Here is a 19,847-nt window from a genome sequence, read left to right as displayed (position 1 = left end):
AATTCTCTCCCCTGGCTGCATTATTATCTAACCTCATCAGAAGATAAACAGCCTCCTTGCCCCCAAACATTTTGCAATTTGCATTTAGATTGTTCGGTGCTGACGTTCAGAATAAGATACTTCCTAGCTTCGTCAAACAAAACCCAGCTGTCATTTAGCACAGCAGCAGTCAATTTATGTTTCTATTAATGCGGATCCCAGGCAATTATCTGGGGAGAGCTGGGGAAGATCTTAACGCATTGCCCCCGCCCTGTGTCTGATTGGTGTGTTGTGAGGGCGCAGCTGCAGGGCACACGAATGCACCCATGAAGAAGAGCAGGTCAGTGTGCTGCTGCTGCTGCTGCTAGGGGGAAATAAGAAGAGTGAGGTGTGGCTTGTAGGTGTTTCAGGTATCTCTGCACTGAAAGCGCCTTTCCTTGTTGGAGTGGGTCGAGAGAAGGGCCGTGAGGATGGTCAGAGGGAGTACCTCTCCTGTGAAGACAGCTGAGGGGAGCTGGGCTTGTTCAGCCTGGAGAAGGGGAGGCTTTGGAGAGACTTCACTATGGCCTTCCAGTACATGAAGGGAGCTTATAAGCAGGAGGGGAACTGACACTTTTACATGGGGAGATACTGACAGGACGAGGGGGAAGCTGTGGTGCCCCATCCCTGCAGGTGCTCAAGGCCAGGTTGGATGGGGCCCTGGGGAGCCTGAGCAGGTGAGGGGCAGCCCTGCCCATGGCAGGGGTTGGGGCTTGGTGGGCTGTGAGGTCCCTTCCAATCCAAACCATGCTGTGATCCATCGTTCTATGAGTTCTTTGCCAAACCCTGGGGATTCTGGTTTCTTTTTATGGGCAGTGGAGTCTCACCCAGGTGGGGGCAAAAAGGGAAGCTTGTCCCCATGTGATAAGTATACATGGGAGTGGGCTGAGCTGAGCTGTCCCTGTAAGTATGGGATGGGGACAGGACTAAAATGCCAGCCCCTGCCTGGTTGCCTGTCTCATACAGCTGATAAAAACCAAGTGGTGTTCTGTGGGTGGGGATACACACACACCCAGTAATTAGAAATACATCTGTGGCGGACTGGAAAGTTATTTTTGCTACATGAAAGGCTAGGAGGAAAGGACAGGGCCCTCTCCAGACTGGATCACTGCTTGGCTCCCCTGCCAGGACAGCTCATTTATTTGGATTGGCAGCCACTAGCTAAGCCACACGTCTGCCAGGTTCACCATGTTGTAAGGAGCTGCTGATGTCAGGAGGAGCTCTTGGATGCAGGACAGCCCCGCAGATGTTGTCCAGGTGGTTCTGCTCTCCACAAGCGTCTAGGAATGGCCAACCCACATAACAATTTTACGATTATTATTTTTCTTTTGAAACACGGCTGGAATTGCCATTGCAGGAGCAAAGCACGAGGTGTGGGGGTGTTTTCTTCACATCTGAGGTCAGCGTTGACTTCTCAAACTTGACTTCTCTGGTTCTTCTTTCTGCTGAAAGAAGAACCAGAAGCAGACTCTGTCTTCTGGTCAGGTAAATCTTACCATTACCTGATCTTTACTTATGGGGAAGTTACTAGTGAAAGGAAGTGCTCCTTGTGAGCTTCAGAGCCATTTATTTATGTTGTTTGTTCACTTTGCCATCTAATAAAGAGAGAAACCTCCATCAAGTTGCCTTAATGTTTATTTTACTTAAAGAATCAGAAACACAGTCATTGTAGTTCATTTGTACTCATATCCGCCAACATTTCCTAAATCACGTTAACATTCATGTATAACAAAAACATTTTCTGAGCTGTGCAAAGTTCAAAGGGATTGTTCAATTACTCGAACGCACTTCTAAAACAGCGAACCTGGCGTTTTACGAACTGAGGCTGCCAGAGGGATTCTTCTCTTTGTTCTCCTGTTGTAGGAGATGCAGATCTCTTTCCCCTTTCCCTTGTATAACAGGTGGAAGTGAGACCACAGCACACATCAAGCTTCTCTCAGTCCAGGGCTTTCCAAGTGGCTCTGGATCACTTTTCTGTATCACCGATCTGCATTGTGTTCTGCACTTGTGCTCCTTGCATGGGAGTGATTTGTCCAAGAAGATTACTCAGTAACCCAAAGTGTGATGATATGCAGTAAACAGGGGCCAGAAACAGCTGTTATCAAACCAAATCCCCCCGGCAAATACTTTTCTTTGCAGGAGGTATGACCGCAAGGATTGCTGCCCATTAGAAAAACAACATCTCCCTTGCAAAACATAATTTAAAGCGCTGATTTCATGACACAACATCTGTGTGTTTTCCTTTATCTTCTCACATATCAACTTTCATCCTGTTAAGCATTCAAAGGTGGAAATCTGGACCCATTTTAGATCTGGCTAAACACGACAGGCAGCAACCAAGCCATCATCCTGTTTCGTTTTTCTGCGTGTAGTAAATACACCCATGGAACAGAATTTTAAGAGAACGTTAACCACTATGAGCTGTCAGAAAAATCTCCTTGTGTCTGGCAGAGCTAACCCAGAATTTTCATTAGAATCAATAAGACTCGTTCTGACATTTTTGACTTGCTAACTGTGCAGTCCTGCTTGAGGTGCAGTGATACCGGTTCTGATATGGACCAAACAGATGGACAGATATGGCTCTATTCTCAAAGAAGTCTTTCCAGAAGACGTTTCTTCAATCTCCTATTGGTTAAAAAAGGCAATTTCCTCTCAACAGTAACTAAACTTTTAGTGGCTGACTCATTACAAACTGGAATACGAACAAATGCGGCAATGTTAAATATAAAAAGAAACACCCCGAAAATAATGCCTCCCTGTTTGAAGGTGCTATACTTGGCCATGGACTGTGTTTCTGGGATCTGTTTGTTACGTGTGACAGCGAGAAGAAACTTGTTTTTGCAGAGAACAAAGTCACAGAGCTGAACTTAAATGGGAACGTTCACGGATATGGTTTTTGATACGTACTAGAAGACATGGCTTGAATGAAAACAAAACTTACACCTTCGCATATGAAGTACTGTCAACGCAGTAACGATGTTCACCCACTGGGCCTCTTCCTTTTAATAAGATCATCTCCAGGTTACAGTGCCTCCAACATGCTCCTAAATGACCACCACATGTTGGCCCTGGCCAACAGCCAAGGTACAGATACAGTTAAGAAAATTCTTTCATCACGTTTCATTCAGCAAGAGCTGAGCTCTTTTTAAGTACTCTCACAATTGCATTATTGAACTTTTCTCATTTGTAGGAATAACTGACTGAACTTGCTTTACACTTATTGCACCTTTAAGTCCCTGGTAGATGGAAGCTTATATTGCCTGATACGGTTTGTATTGTAGCTTGACCATTATAAGAAATTGAACAGTCTCCAAAACTGTACATTTCTACAGTAAGAAATCACATTTTGATAATGCTCATTACAGCCGCCACAGATCAGCTCTCATCTCCATGATGCAACGACAGAGGAAAATGCCACGGTCCCTGCACAAGCTAGAACCTGCAGTGTTCTTCTTATTGCCATGAAAAAGTTCATTAAAATGACTCCTCTAGGAATTACTTCCAATTCTGGAGTCATTATCACTCTCCAGACAGAACGCTGTGTTTCAGCATGGGTCTTCAGATACTACAAAGACGCAGGAGGGAGCGCACGTGCGCACGGTGCACGGGCATGTCGCTCCTACGATATTTACCAGTGACCAAGCAGCTTTTTCTCTTTTCCTCTATGAAGCATGAACAGTCTGAACTCGATCTTCAGGTACACTTCTAATTTCGTATGCTGAACGCAAATCTTGTTGCAGCCTCTCTGTTTAACCAAACCGAATCTTTAACAGTTAAAAAAAATAGCACCAGATGTATGAAAAAGAGGAAATGTCTTGATCTAATAGGAATATATATAAAGTATAACAATTCTTACAGTAAAAAGGTACGTCATACAAAAAAGCGATGGGAAGTGATACTGAAGGACAAAAATCCATGCTGCATATAATAAGGGCAGAAGACAGGCAAAAGGGATTCCGCTGGAATAACCACAGTTTGATGGCGGAGCTGTGCTTCCTCCAACATCCGCCCGGCGGTAGCACTGGGACACAGCGTGTGACGGGGACTCTGAGCACTGACACACCTACTGACAAACTCACGCAGCATATCTCTGAGGTATATAGAAAGCATGACGTTAACGTTTTGGGCTCCTCGCTCTCTCTTGCATGACGACACGTGATTCTTTAGCCGGGGTTTTCTCCACCCTCCCCACCCTCTTTTCCCCTCAGGAAAAACAAAATCCCAGTTTAAGAGCTTCCTAGCACACCTCCGTGAACTCTCAAATCCATCTTGCATAGGCCAGTAATAAGAACACTGCAGCTCTGACAAATAAGTTACAGCAATATAACAACTTTCCTCTTAATCTTTTTTTTTTTTTTTTAAAGATATTTTCTCTATAATTTACACAAAGGGTTAACAGCCGGAGTTTAGGCTACGTACAGTCCGTGTGGGCGTCCTTTCAGTCCGTGATTCCAGGTGGAAGGCACTACTTCAACATACCACCGTGTGCACCGCGCGATTCCAGAAGCACAGTGGAGTGCTGTGTCTCCGAAGCTGTGGACTGAAGGGCCTGGGGGAAGTCTTTGGAAATAAAAATGGCAGTGGTTATCAGTCCAGTTTCCCTTTGCGGTCTCTTCTTGTGCTATGCAGTTTCCCCTGAAAGCTCCTCCAGTCCAAAGAGCGGCGATCCGTCCTCAGAAGCTCTCCACAAAGCTCCCGGGGAAGAGTCCCGTCCTGCCATTCCTCTGTAGCGTCCCTTTGTACCAGCCGTCCTCCCGCTTCTTGTGCACGAACACAATGTCACCCTCCTTCAGTTCGATCTCGGCCTCGCTCTGCGGCGGGTAGGGGACCACGACACGGTACCTTCAGAAACAGAAGGGCAAAGACCTCGTCAGACACACATCCACCCATCAGCTGCCTGAAGCCCACATAGGGCTGACCTGGTCCAGGAGTGTGCCTGTGCAGGCTCAGTTCCTCAGGCCAACGGCCCCAGGGGCTCACCCAGGACAAACTTCCTTTGGATTTAAGGAATACTGCTGATGTGAATCAGAGACATCACATCGCTTCTCTCTTTCCCTCACTTCCTTTGAATCAGAAATTTTAAGGAAAAATGCGTTTGGAAACATCAGTAAGTCAGGCTTTTGCAAAGCAGTTGCATCTGACGCTGCTACATTTTCTACCAAAGCTCAGTACCATGGGGAGCTTTCTGGCCAGTTTGACTGGCGGGTGTGCTTGGGACATGCCATATAGCTGGACTGTGACAGCAGGATGTGTTGTCAGATGCCTGGAGTGACAGCCTTGCACACTATTGCATCCATGCTATCCCAAATTGGAACTGGCAGTGCTCTGGCCAGCTGCCCTCCATATCAGCAGAAACTAACTAAAGCACTTCACAATTTTCTTCTTACCGTGTGTCTTGGGAATGCACTTTAGGTCCCTCAGACCTGGAAAGGAAACTAAGTAGGAAAGATAAGAAATGACTTTCAAAACACTCTCTAAGCCAAGAGGGAGCCCTTACCCTGAGCCACCTTCAGGGTTCTCTGGGAACTGGGCTTTTATGTGTCACTCCATTTACTCCATTGCCATGAAGCAGTGATGGTCCCCATACAGCTGTTCTGCTCTCAGCCTCATCATCCTGGGAACACAGACTGGACCCTTTCACGTCAGTGCACTGGTGTGCAGGGCTGGGAATGTATTTCTGCTTTACTCTTCTTCCTCAGAGCACATACATTCACTGTTCTCTGGCATCCTTATCAATAAATGTCTTGCTAGTTGCAAAGTAATTAATATGGTAAGATTGTTAAAAGATGACAATTGATTATCTAAAGCCCATCTCCTGAGGATTCATATTTCCACAACCACTGGATGGCTTCTGATTCCTCAGTCACTTTTTTAACAGGCAAGTATTTATTTAAAATAACAGCCTGTCATTTAGGACTGATTTCAACATGCACTGAAGGATCTGGAGCTCTCCCTGAAGCTGTTCCTTTGGGAGAAGTTCTTCACCGTGAAAGTGGTGAGGTGCTGACACAGGCTGCCTAGAGAGTCCATGGATGCCCCATTGCTGGAGGTGTTCAAGACCAGGCTGGATGGAGCCCTGGGCAGCCTGGTCTGGTACCAGACCTGGAAGTTGGTGGTCCTGCCTGTGGCAGGGGATTGGAGCTTGATGATCCTTGGGGTCCCCTCCAACCCAAGCCATTCTATGATTCTGTGATTCCTGTGAGATGGTACGAAAGCAGGGAGCTCTTGAGAAGCAGCTGCTGATTTTCTTTGCAGACATTTTTTGGGCACATAGTGACCACTGTTCTGAAGTTAGGGACCCTATTTAGTTTTGAAATGACAGTGAAAATGCCAGATTTGGCTATGTGGTTGGACACCTTACATTTGGAGTGGAGGTTCTGCTCCAAAACCTGACTACAGTCTTGTTAACTTTACATGGCAACAAAGTCATGTAGAAAATAGTGTTCAAGCACCATCAAAAATCTGTTGGTCATCTCGATCCCTTGGTCAATAAATCTAGTTGTCACTGCCTTTCTCTGTGGAAAGCAAATAGCAGAGGTTGAAAAGTGTGCTTCTGGCTGGCTGCAGGAAAACGGTCTATCACACTATCATCTGTAGAACTGCTACACTTATATTATGAGGCTTTGCCAATTACAACCATTATGCAAACGAATGCACACATTATTTCAAACACTCTGCCGCAGTGTTGATTAATTAAATTATCAGAGTGGAACAATTCTAGCTAAGATGATGCCAAGTTTCAGATCTCCCAACTCTATGTACGATCGCAGTGCACTCAAACTGCTCTCCAGGATCCCAGAAAGCTTTGAGGAAGAGGAGGGATGGACCTAGACAGCAGCCGAGTGGTGCAGAGGCAGCCCCAGGCCATTTTGGCAGATCAGTTCAAAAATATAGAAGACTCTTGGTCACTGGGACTGCCAACACCTCATGTCTGAAGTACACAGCCCTCCTTTTAAAGGCAGGGTACACCTTAGGAGCACGGAGTCGCTACTCCCTAAATGGCTCACATGAGGAGGGAGGTGACCACGCTCAGTAAGAATGTGCCCATCTTCATTAAAGGGATTCTCAGAGCATTTCCTTAGAGAGTTAAATAAATAAATCTCAGCCACTGCCTTGCAAGATGAAGCACTTCTTCCCATTTAAGGAAACCCCAAGTGCTGTGGTTTAAATTCAATTAACTACGGTACTTCATGGGATAACACCAAAGTGTTTTTGATAGAGTAACGAAATCTTAGATATAAAAGACCTTGCAAATCAGTTAAGAAATCCTCCGTGAAGGACCAAAAAGATGCTTGCATTTTTTCCCTTGTGAGGTTTTAGAAGCAGTACCAGGCAGAGCCAGAACAATCAAGATTGCAGAGAACAGAAAAATGATCACACGGCCTGGCTGCCAGCAAGGGGCTCGCAGGCACCATAAATCGCTCCTGTCAGAGCGTGTGCTGCCACTCTGAGACCTCCAGGTGGCATTTCAGCCTCGAATTTTTTCCCCCAGAACTTCACTGCAAATATATGTTGGTCGTATTTTTTTGGCAGAAGAGATCTTTTCCCTTCCCTCGCTCCCAAAAAGGCAGTCCAACGTTCTGCTTCCATTTATATCTCCGCTCTTTATTTCCCTTTTTGTCCCCTAGTCTTTGAGAAGCTATGATAACACTGCATGTTTTCTTACCCCAAACTGCTTCCTGACATCTTAGACGAATCTCAGAAACACCTCTATTTTATCCATGTCACATTACATCTCTGAATTACGAACTTTCACAAAAGCCAAGTAGCTGGGCAGCAAACCTGATTACAAGTGAGGCGAGCACCTCCACCTGTTGTTACTGATATTGGGTATTTTCTCTTGCAAACTGCATCTTCATACTCTGCCCAGCCTTCTAAGAAAGCCCCAGTCTTTGGCCCTACTGGTCAGTCAGGTTCCTTCAAAAATTCACCTGCTCTTGGTAAGGTTCAAAATGCCCCTAGATGGCACATGTTTAGTAGAGGGTCAGAGGGCAATGAAGTCAAAATCTCTGCTGGCTGATGTGCCAATTTGTATGAACTCTGTGGGACATCAGCAGTTGCATTTCCCAGCAATGGGCTTCTTTCCTATTTCAGTTCCAGGGCACAGACTCTATGTTGTGCCCTGGGTTGGGCACTTCAAACTCAGAGAGAATGATATGGTTTGGGGAGGGTCCTCAGTGCCCAAGAGAAAATACATAAGGGGAGGCTGGGAGCAGTACCAGCAGGGATGGGTAACTGGTTTGCCTGGGCACTGGTGAATGGGGAAGGTGAGGGAAGGGATCAGAGAGCTGAGTAAGAAATGAAACCCCTAGCTGTGTCCTTACAGCACTTGTCCTTGCAGTCAGCTGTCCCATCCAGCTCTCCCTTCACTATCACCGCTGATGTGTGCAAGGTGCAGCTAAAATTCTTCACCTCTGCGTTACATGATGAGGTTCTGCTTTTGTTGCCTTTAAAAAAGCAAGAGTGACTCAAGATGTCAGACATGTAGATGCATAAAGACACCTTAAAAGAGCAGGAACATTTCACAACCACACATCTGAGAGGAAGAAATAAGAGTCTAAGATTGCCCATGACTTCATGTTGCTTGCTTTCAATTGAGCCTTCCATTACGTGATCACGTATTACTTTTCCCACAGGATGCCTGCCTCATTTAGTGCACACAATGTCCTGCTCTGGATGCAAGTCAAGCTTCTGACATGGAAGAGATACGAGCTTGCTGAAGCTACCTCATCTTCTGCAAAGGCTGGGGGATGTCTGGTGAGCGACCCTAGAGAAATTGGCTGAGAAGCACAGGTGTGAGGCACGTGGATTGTCTGACTGCTCCAGCTGCGAGGCCTCGTGCCACACTTTCCACAGAGTAAGCCTCATCTCATGCACTTCAGCTGCGTAGGAGTCACTTGCCTGCTCTAAACTGCTCATGCAGGCTGTCATTGTGAACAGACAGACATGGAACGGTACTGATCAGAACTCACCAGTAATTAAAAGCTGAGGAAAAGAAACAAAATACTGAATATCTTCTCCCTGAGTGAATATGCGTGTCCACTAGACTGGCAGACCTACAGCGGCTGCAAAAATAGAGGTGCAACAAGGCAAATCAGGCCTGCAAAGCTAATCTCCAATCTGGACCCATTTACAGTGCTTGAGTTCGAAAGCTTTATTCCAGGTTTCTGCTTGTAAAAATACTGAAATGACAATAGGCTTCAGGAGTTCAGTGCTGAGAATCCAACAGATCCCTGGTGTGTTGGGATGTGACATCTGTTTTGCAAGGGGATAGCTCATCTGTGACAACCGAGCATCCAGCCCAGATAACCACTGCTCCTGCTTATCATTGGAGCTCTGTTTCTCCATCCTTTCACTGACCCATTGCAGAGACCTGCAAAGCACCTCTGCAAACTACAAGCCAGAACCTGTTCCACTGCTCTGTTTTACATTGTCTGAAACAGCAGACTTAGAAGAACAAACCTCAGCTGGATCCTTCACCCTCTGCTGGAAGCACTGCAGGACTCAATTTCCGAGATGGCTGACCCCAGTTTCTCAACCTTGAGGCAAGCACCCAAGACATAGGAGCACTTAACCGTGTGCATACATGTCACTGCTCAGTCAGAACATACTCCTAGGGTCATTTCTCTGGTATCACTTTCCAGGAAAGAAAAAAAGCCCTTCCTTTGCTTTCCCTTTTGGCAAAGAAGATATACGTGCATGACAAAATTGAAGTCAATGAGCGTTAAGCACATGCTTGAATGCTTCCTTGAATGGGGAGCTCAATTTCTAATGTGGCAGTGATTTGTAGAAGGGATAGATGGAAACGAGGAGGGCTCTATTTTAAAGGTCACACTCACTGCTCCTATCTAATTCTGCAGTGCTGCTGTGGTTACCACTTGTTCAAAGGCTCCCTGAAAACCATATAAACGCCAGGCAGATATGCCAGTCGTGACAGTAAGTCTGGATACAACCGCTTTATCAGACTATAACATGGCAGAATTAGTGCCAGTTACTATAAAAGAGTCAACAACGCGTGACATGTTTTACTCAGGTTTGCATCTGGGAACGGTGCCAGCCAGCGAGGGGAACATGACTCACACACATACACTCAGCTCTCCCATTTTGCTTTAACGTACAGTCATATTTTCTTGAAGGGGGTGGCAAGGCAAATGTTTTGCTTTTGGTGCTGCTAGGCAGACGGCATACCCCTCTTCCACGTGAGCCACCGGTGTCCAGGGGGATGGGGGTGAGTCTGTGGCTGCCTGATGGCATCCCTGCATGGGATCGGCTGTACCAGTCCAGTTTCTTGCACAAGCAGCTGCTGGATGGAGCAGCTGCTGGCAAAGAGTGTGTGGGGCACATGCAGCATGACGGGGTACTCACTTGACAGTCAGTCACTGCAACACAAAGTGACAAGGACACCACCTGGGAAATTTCTCCGCTCCGCTGCTCAGACTGTGGCATGCTTTACAACAGGGAGCAGCAGAAGGAAAGTGGTTTTAAAAATGTACTGTGGGAAGCTACACTCAGAAGGCAGAGATGGGCACCAGCCATCCCAGCAAACCAGTTAAACGTCAAAGGTAAATGACAGGGGAGATAGGACCATTTTCCTTTCCGATGCAGCCACCCGCAGCCAGGTTTTGAAATATCAAATGGAGTAAGATACGGTATTGCTTTCCTTGCTTTCTCCATGTACAAAAAATGAACAGAATAAAAATTAGCAGCATTTCTACGATGGTGAAGCTCAGTTCACCTTCCTTTCTGACAGGCTGCGCTCCCACAAAGGGCTGTGCTGTCAGGCAGCGGGACAGGCGATTCTCCTGTTAAAGCTGCAAGCAATTAGGGCTTTGTAACACACCTCCTGTGCGATGCGGCCTGAGGTACGTCTGCTTGGTTTCCATCAGTAGCCTGGACATGGCAAGGGCCAGAGATGCAAGCCAATCCCTTTGTAAGAAGTAGCGGTGCTCTGCTGCCTGTGTGAGCCTCATTTTGAATGCTGTAAATATTAAGGAATGTGCTACTTCTTCCAACCTTCCAGCGTTCTGTCTCTGTGTGCACAGATGGGCGTTGGGAGATAGAAAGCCAAGTACAGCTAAGTGCACTGAAATGCTCTGCAGCTTTTTAAAATTTCAGCCAGCATCTGAATCTGTTTATCTAACCTTTTTTTTTATTATTTTTTATTTTATTTTTTTCCCTTTCCCTCCCTTTTCTTTCTCGGAGAATTGCTCCTACTGTGCAGATAAAATGCACCAAAATGCAAACAAGTAAAATATGGAGCTGAGTGATGTTGAATGCAAGTTCCTCCACTGCCAGATGTGAAGAGAACAAGTGATTTGAAAACTGTAATTTGTTTTTTTTTGTTGTTTTCTTTTTTTTTTTTTTAAATAATTCGGTACTTCTGAGCAATTTGATGACTTAATGAGCACAGATGGATGTGGGATGAATTTCTAAGCGACAAGTGTTTAATGTATCTGCTCAGATTATTCTAGGACTAAGCATTATCCTTCCTAGTGCATGAAGGTAATTAATATTTCCCATTATGGCACAAAAAAACCCGTATGATCAGTTAAGGAATGCAGATACACCAATGATATGGAAGTTAATTCATAAATCAATTAGAGAATCTTGCCTGCTGTGTATAATTAGGGTTACTTCAATTATAGCTTATTTTCAGATTTAAGACTCGAGAATCAAAATGCTGAAAATGAGAGGAAGTTCCTCACCACCATATATTGCAGTTGGAAGTATTTGCACAGTTGTAGCGGTCTAAATCTATTCTCTCCTCATTCCAGCAAGGCTGAGAGTGTCCCTCTGGTTCTATTCTGTTTCACTGCAGCTGCTTAAAATTGTCATTAGTTGAATGTTTCACTGTCAGGACCCCCCTGAGATGAAATGAGAAATGTGTAGGATATGGGACCAGCCCTGGCATATTAAACAATGTGTCCAGACTCTTCCACATCAAAGCTTGGAAAGCAGCACCTCGACAGCCAGCTCCAAGGCGCCAGGGAATGCTCTTACTGGTTTCTTTTCATGGCTGTGTTTAACTAAAGGTGCAGCATTCCACTGATGTAGTTACACCGGTGCTAAATCTGGTTTGTATTGATTTAGCTTTTCTTATAGCGTTAATCTAAACTGATGTAGACCAAATTAAGTGTGCCTAAATAGGGATTGGTTTTTCACTCTTTTCACTAAATTGGTTTTTCATGGATTTTAAAGACAAGAGACTACTGTGATACTCTACTCTCACTGCCTTCATTACAATGCTGAAGGACCTGTCTGCATTTATTTCTGCTTCCAGTGTAATATCTGTGCTTAAAGTACAGAATCTCTTTTAGACAGAACTCCCAATCCAGAATAAAAACATTCCCAAGCCTGTCCCTTCTGCAATCTCTTACAGGTTGCTCCCAAGCCTGTTCCTTAACAGATGAGATAGAGCACTTTGTATCACTCCCCAAAAGCACATTGTTTCAAATCTCCCATTGTTCTTAGTTTGCCCTGCACCCACTCCGATTTGCCTTGAATTTGGCTCTCATTAAAAATGCTGTTACTCTGTGTTCTTCTATGAAAGAGTTGGATTAGCTCAGTACCAATGGGTCTGCCCTCCTCATCACTGACCTCCCACTTCAGTCCTGCAAATAGCAGAAACTTTAAGTTGGACAGTGCAAGCCCATGGCCCAACTCATTTTTCTAGTGCCTCCTGATCTAGAGTTACATTCAGTGCCAAACAATGAATCAGCCTGCAACCTTCTTACTATCTGCTAGTCAGCTGAGTACAGTTTGCTAAGCATAGCACTCTGCGGTTCACAGGCTTGATGCCTTAGAAAAGTTTGTTACAGTGCCATTGTCATTGTCACCTTCCCAGCCAAATGCCAAGCTGAATGCTGTAGAACACCACGTAAGGTCTGGGCTGTCCTGTGGTAGCCCTTCGTATGCCCTGCATCATCTGCTCCGTAACACTGACTAGATTCAGGGCCAGGCTGACTTGCCCTGTGCATTTCATTTACCTCTTTCATACAACCACATAAAAACAGTTTCTTTCAAGTTTCCACAGCTACTGTTCCAAAGTTGCCACGTGACAGCCTTATAAATTTATTAAAACACTGGGATCCCAAAGAGGTATTTGTCCACAGTATCTACTCTCTTTGGCCTGAGAAAGCATCGCTGTCCTCTCTGCTTGGATGAAGGCTACCATGGCAAGGCGCTGCTCTCCAGAAACACATTTTTAAATGAATGAAAAATTAAACCTGCATTATGTGCCAGAAAGTTTTCAACGGGCATAGGCACAGCCACTCACAGTCAATCTACGGAGCTGCAGAACTTTAACAACCCTTGAGCAAATTAATTGTGCAGCCCTCCTCCAAATGCTCTCTGAGGATGCAGTGACATCTGGAGATGCACAGCTTACCTTTCTCGAGGCAAAGGCTTGGGCTCTGGCCGAATAGCTGCCATGGAAGAGAGGGGCTGCCTGGCAGGAGAAGGGATGGAAAAATTCAAATCCAAGGAGCCTGTTTTCCTGTGCAGAGGCTCCAGCCCCATTGCTCCTTGCATTTCGCTCTCAATAGGGCATGAGCCTGCCCTGCCGTGGCTGGAGAGAGAGGAGAGCTCTGGTCCCACTGCCCCTTGGAGGACTCCTTCGATGGCCGCCTGTGGGTCGTGTGTGGGAGACACGGATGGTGGTGAACGCGACTTCTTTTTTGTTGATGCTCCTGCTAGAAGCTTCAGCAGCCCGCTCTTCTTCTCCTTCTGCAAAGCAACAAAAGGAAATGTGGGCAGCGAGCAGACATCCCTCGTCCCTTTGTTCTCCTTTTGGAAAATCTCACTGTGTGGCAGGAAACTTCCCCAGGCTGCCTCACATAGGGGCAGATTCAGGTAAAACCTGAGCATTTACTAATAAACATCCTACAAAAATCCCTCCCCATCCAGAAGTTCTGGACTTATTCAGCAGAATAAGGACCTGTTATAGACAAACTCTATTTTTGAATCCACCCAAGCAGTGATCATGGGCCTCTTGAAAGAAATACTGCAGTTGGTGGAACAGCAAAGGTACAAACCTTCCATGCAGAGAAGTAGACAACCAGACTGCTGCTCTCTCTCTTCCAGGGACTCCTGTTCTCTAATAGAGAAACTCCCCCAAAGTAACACAGCAGGTATTATGCTGAAAAAAGACTGGTGGGATAGCAAGAGAACCGCTCATCCTGGCTGCCTCATTTGCTGCTTGCCATTTTACTGCTTGATACAGACTTAATGCAGGGAGGAGGAGGCATGAAACAGTGTTTTTATACTTCTTTCCAGGCCTTGCTTCTCTCCTCATCCTACATCACACTGCTCCTACCCACATCTTCATCCCAGAGGTAGGTCACCTCTCCTCTAATGTTAAGGTGCAAGTGTTGCCTTATGGTTGAATACAGACTGCAGCGTTCACACGTGGCAGTCACAATGTCAGTGCACGTGTAGTTTCAAAGTTCTGCTGTGGTTTCTGATGCAGAGTAAAGCAAACAAAATAAAAGTACTCTTTCAATTAATGTGAAAATAAAGCTCAGCCTCTTTTACTGAAGAAATGCAATGGGCTTTGCATGTTTTATTAGAGTGTGAGAAATTCTGCTATGTGTCCATCTGAAGCATACACAAATATAGAGAGGGAAAAACAAGCCCAGCAAACACAGTACTGATGGAACAGAATGATTTCTCTATCTTTGAGCAGGAAAGCTCTCTGGAAATACAAGCCAGCAATTCATTTGTTTGTAGACAAAATGTCCCATGCGAGGTTTAAAACAACGTTCATTTATGTGCTGAGTGTTGAAGTCATTTCTCAAAGCAGCTTTAAAGAATAAGAGGACTACAGTGAAATAAATATAAGCTTTTAGAAGACACTCAGAGTAGTAAATCTACTTGTAAATGTAGAGAATGCAATCTCTCTGCTACTGAAAGTTCTTGCTTGCGCTCTTTCCTGTCATGGACTCGTCAGAAAGCAGAAATACCTCAGATGTTAAGACCTGTACATGCAAAAGTAAAACATGGTTGTTACTACCAATATCCAGTGATTTTTGAAGAGCAAAGTCTGAATCATGCTTCCAGGTGCCAATCTCCTGGGACCCATTCCAACTATTAAGGTCTTTCGTCACTTATGGGTTACTTTATAGATTAAAGGACTCGTCCTGCCAAGATGTTCGCCCAGGCACAATCTGTGGGAGTGAAGGGAGGGCCGTATGGCACCAACTGGTCAAAGCCACCAACTTCATTTCCCTGAGTGTAGCTGAAAAGACTGAATGCCCCTGAGAAACATCTCCTCTCCCTGACCAGGAGGAAGAACTCCTCTGTGATTGATGGAACTCACTTGAAGAACCAGAAAACGTTCCGGCATTTCTTTTCACTTTCTGATTAAGAAATATTGCTGCTGTCATCATTAAATCAAATTGTAAAGCTCTTCACAAAATTGAGAACCTCTTCTTTCTCCGTGGCTCGCTGAAACAATAACTCGAATGATCCCAGCATACTGTGTCAATATGCATTTGAAGGTGTCTAAAGGTCAGTGACAGAACACAATAGCCATTGTGGGGCTCTGGAGAAATGGCTATTGTGCAGCCGTGAGCACTTTGAGTCTCTTTAATTGGCAGCTTTGCACATGCAAACTAACTACACGAACTAAAGCCCTGTATAATGAACAATTAATATTCCTATGTGGTAGCAGCTTTTCTAATTTTTGCTTCTAATTTAAATACCTTGGGCAATTTTCATTTGAAAAACCTTGGATGACTTAGACATCCAAAGCACAGAAGCCAAAATCTTTGGAAAGAAGGAAATACACACATTCACAACCATCTGTGCATTAAGAAGCAGACGAGTCTGACAGTCAGCTAATTTTGTTTACAGGAACAGCTCCCACCCTACAAGGTTACTCCTGACATAAATTTCTGCACTGAAGCTGCTGTCCCTCAGACAGCAGAGAGCTATAATGAACTGACTGAGGTTCCCCTTGTCCTACTTTAACAAAAGGGAAAAATAAAGAATTGATTTTTAGGCTCCTCGTAGTGAACCGTGCATCTTACTCAACTTTTGAGACGTAGATCTGTGACCTTTGAAGAGTTGAGATGTTGTACTTCATTTGCTAAGCCAAGTCAAAAGACACAAAAGTCCCCTTATGGCCTTGGGGGAGATATTTGGAGGTGAACAAATACAGAATGCCTTGGGTGCCTGGGGTGTAGACATTGCATCCAGCTCTCCCTCCCTTTGAGTCTGCCAGATGTTCCCAGCTTCTTCTGGTACTGCAGTGCCAGACTCTCTGCTGATGCTGCTCAGAGCAAACCAAGGACTGCTGGGAGCTGATGATTTGCTGTGATGTCTCTCATGAGAAACACATTGGTTTTGAACTTTCTACAATCAGTAGTTCAACCTAAAACCCATCAGGCCTCCTCTCATCTGTAAATGGTCCCGAGTTAAGATTCCTTGTGCTGTGGGAATTCATCAGTGCTCCAAAGCTGTGTAGTCACACATTTCTTTGAGAGCAACCAGTCGTTTTCCATGGCTTTAACAGCCAAAAAAAAAAAAAAAAAAAAGGGAATTTGGAGCCAAATGTTAAAATGCAATCGCAGTAATGATTTATTCCAAGTGTCCAAGTGTTATGAATTCATTTAATATTCAGTATAATAGCAACCATCCTTCATAAGAAATTAATTTAATATTTATATGGCTGTCCAAGACAGTCCTTTCTGCAGCAGTTTCACTGTAAATCAACCAAGCACTAATGGGCTGTACAGAAATGCGCACCGATTGGTTTCAGACGCCGTGGGTTTTGAAAAGAGAGTTTACAGAGGACATTTCTGATGGCTGTAAGGAATTATGTTTCTGAACAACAAAAAAGATGCTTTCCCTTTTCCATTCATGGGCTGCTGTTCTATCGCTTTCTAGGAAATCTGTAATCTACCAAAGCAGCTGCGTAATTATTGAGTTTTCATTGTCTGGTAGCTACGTTTCCAATTGACTGCAAACTGTGTTTGACGTCCCTGCCTCCTGAACCCACCAAGGTCAGACCTTTGCATCTCTGTTGATGGATGGGTTCACAGTCCTAACGGCATTTCTCCCATCTCCTGGCTACTGCCCACATGTCCAACTGAATTTAAATCATCACCTTTGTGTTGTGCAGGTTTTATTCTAGGAGGTTCACAGTCAAAACTTCCAAGCCATTAATTTTGTAAGGATCAATACCTTCTTTAAAAAAAAGAGAAAGAATGAAATGAATCCCAGGCTGTTTCTAGTTAAGGAAAAAAAAAAAAAAGACTGTGAACACAGTATATATAGGTCAGAATTTCTTACTTCCCTGACAAAGTCTAAGCTCGAGACTGTTCCTATGGTGTAGCATGAAGGAATCTCAGGGGCAATCAGTCTCTGGCAACAAACGAAGGATAGGCAACACTTCTGTGACCCTGAAGCATACATCTGGGAAGCCATCACTTAGATAGGTGCAAGTTCCCCTTGATATTTTGCTGTGGGAACATTTTGAAAAATGAATACAGTCTGAGCTTAAGAAACCATGAAAGACTAGATCAAAATTAAAGTCTCAGATATGTAAATGTTGAAATATTTTGCTTCACAGTAATTGGGGATGATTTTTCCCCTCATTAATAACCCCACTTGAAGATAATAACCAGCTCTTCTTTCAGCTTCAGAGATGAGATGAGCACAGAATGCAGCTACTTCGTTGATGACTGAGTGATAACAGAGTCCTATATCTGCAAAGTAATAATCATGCCATAATCCAAACACCAATTATACAAACTGGTGTTATTAATACAGATATTTTCTTTCTTCTTCTTCTTCTTTTTTTTTTTTTTTTCCCAAACCACCCTAATAAACAGAAAATTCTGTTTCAGGTGTTTGGTTTTTTTTTCATCAGCAGCTCCTAATACTCCATTTCATACCTATCTAGGCTTATTAAATAAATTAGGAGACCTTACTGCAGCTGATAGAAAATCTGCTTCCAGCCATTGAAAAGAGGCAATTTCTCATGCAACACCAGCTACATCAAGAGATAACAGAGCCAGAGGGAGAAAGAAGGTTTCATTTAAAAATAAAGAAAAAAGAAACAAAACTGCTTAAATGCTGTCCTGAGCACTGAAGAACAAATGAGGAACTCACCAATCAGTCAGTACCCCCCGACCACCACTTTCCCTGCTTGTTTAACTTGGCCAGTACTTGTTACGGTAAATTTAAGTTAGTGTCTGGAGAGTAGTATGTTTTTACTCTGAGTCTAATTCGGTTACTGGTGATTGATGCTTGGATTAAAAGGGTAGGGAGTACTTTGAACTATGTAGTTTAAGGAGAAAGCTATTTGGGTTTGATAATTATTTAAACACCAAACTGGCACCACCTCAAATGAAAACCTTGTGTTTGTGAAGTCTTTGGATGTGGATTTACCATTTGTAGTTTGTCATCATTTCTGATGAGGCATAAGTGATATGCTGAACAAGACAACAGTAATTACTTCTAAGTAATTACTCTTAAGTAATTACTGTTCAGCAATTACTACACAAGCATTGCTGCTTTTAAGGACTAGTTTTGTATAGTATATTATGTGGAAATATGAGGACTCTTCTGAAAGTAACAGCTCCTGTTTTATTATGTTGGCCCATGACATCAGAGGCAGATGTTGGTGGCATGGCAGCAGAGGCTGAACTTTCCCACCAATATTCTATAACACTTTGTTGCTGTGCAGCAGATGGAAACAGAGGAGCACTCTGACACAATGGCATCTGATGTGGAAGTGCAGATGAAGCAAAGGTGTGTTACTGAATTCCTCTATGCAGAGAAAATGGCACCCACTGACATTTGTCAACTTTTGCTGAACGTTTATGGAAACCAAACGGTGGATGTCAGCACAGTGAAAATTGGACTGCATGGGCAACTTTTTCCTAGCAGTGAAGTTATCATAGCAGCTGTGAAGCAGTGGGTCACCTCTACTGGTGCAGATTTTTAAAAGCATGGCATGCAGGCTCTTGTTCAACACTGGCAAAAAGGCACAGCTACTGGTAGTGACTGTTGAAAAATAGTGTTTTGTAGCTGAGAATGTGCTCTACTAAATAGTGTTATTGTGCTCTTTGTATCTGTTGTAGTTTCCATGGAAATAAATAGGAGGCATTACTTTCACAGCAATCTGTGTGTCTGTAAAATATATAGTTTTTAATGGAGACAACTAACTCTGGCCAGAAGTCTATTATACTCTCAGTATATAAACACACTGAGGAACAAAAAGAACTCATTATATCATTAGTTTTTAAATTCCAGCAATTCCAGTAACATATGTAGATTTGCATATGCACAATTACATTAGACTTATGGTCATTGACTTGTAAAATATCTAACTAGTATTAAAGTCATTAATCACAGAATCACAGAGTTGTTGGCGTTGGAGGGGATCTCTGGAGATCAAGTCCAACCCTCTTTGCTAAAGCACATTCCCTACAGCAGCTTGCAGATGAAAGCAACCAGGTGGGTTTTGAATATCTCCAAAGAAGCAGACTTCACAACCTCTCTGGGCAGCCTGTTCCAGTGCTCTTCAGCCTCACAGTGAATAAGTTTTTCCTCATGTTCATATGAAACTTCCTGTATTCCAATTTGTGCCCATTGCCTCTTGTTCTGGCACTGGGCACCACTGAAAAGAGCCTGGTCCCATCCACTTGACTCCTGCCCTGTAGGTATTTTTAAGTGTTGATAAGTAAGGCCTCACAGTGCATTTCATATGTTTCAGAAACCAAACTGCAAAAATAAATAAGTTCAGATCAGTACAGAAAAACACACAGGCACTTCATCATGTGCTTTTGTTGAACTGAGGTGGATGCAAGGCTCTACAGAGT

The 19,847-nt window shown here is 44.1% G+C and overlaps 1 protein-coding gene across 1 annotated transcript in view; it reads right to left on the bottom strand.

Moving 5' to 3' along the window:
• Positions 1-1,635: 1,635 nt before the first annotated feature.
• SH3RF3 (SH3 domain containing ring finger 3) overlaps positions 1,636-19,847 on the bottom strand; it is a 237,272-nt gene continuing 219,060 nt past the window's right edge. The window contains exons 9-10 of the mRNA XM_031605134.2: positions 13,406-13,743; positions 1,636-4,860 (exon numbers count right to left, since the gene is read on the bottom strand). Coding sequence (XP_031460994.2) covers positions 4,692-4,860; positions 13,406-13,743 — 507 coding nt within the window. The 3' untranslated portion in view covers positions 1,636-4,691. The remainder of the gene's footprint in view (positions 4,861-13,405; positions 13,744-19,847) is intronic.

This window comes from Phasianus colchicus, chromosome 1 (assembly GCF_987193195.1).
Source record: "Phasianus colchicus chromosome 1, bPhaCol1.hap1.1, whole genome shotgun sequence".
NCBI lineage: Eukaryota > Metazoa > Chordata > Aves > Galliformes > Phasianidae > Phasianus > Phasianus colchicus.
This window is presented reverse-complemented; position numbering and strand designations above follow the sequence as displayed.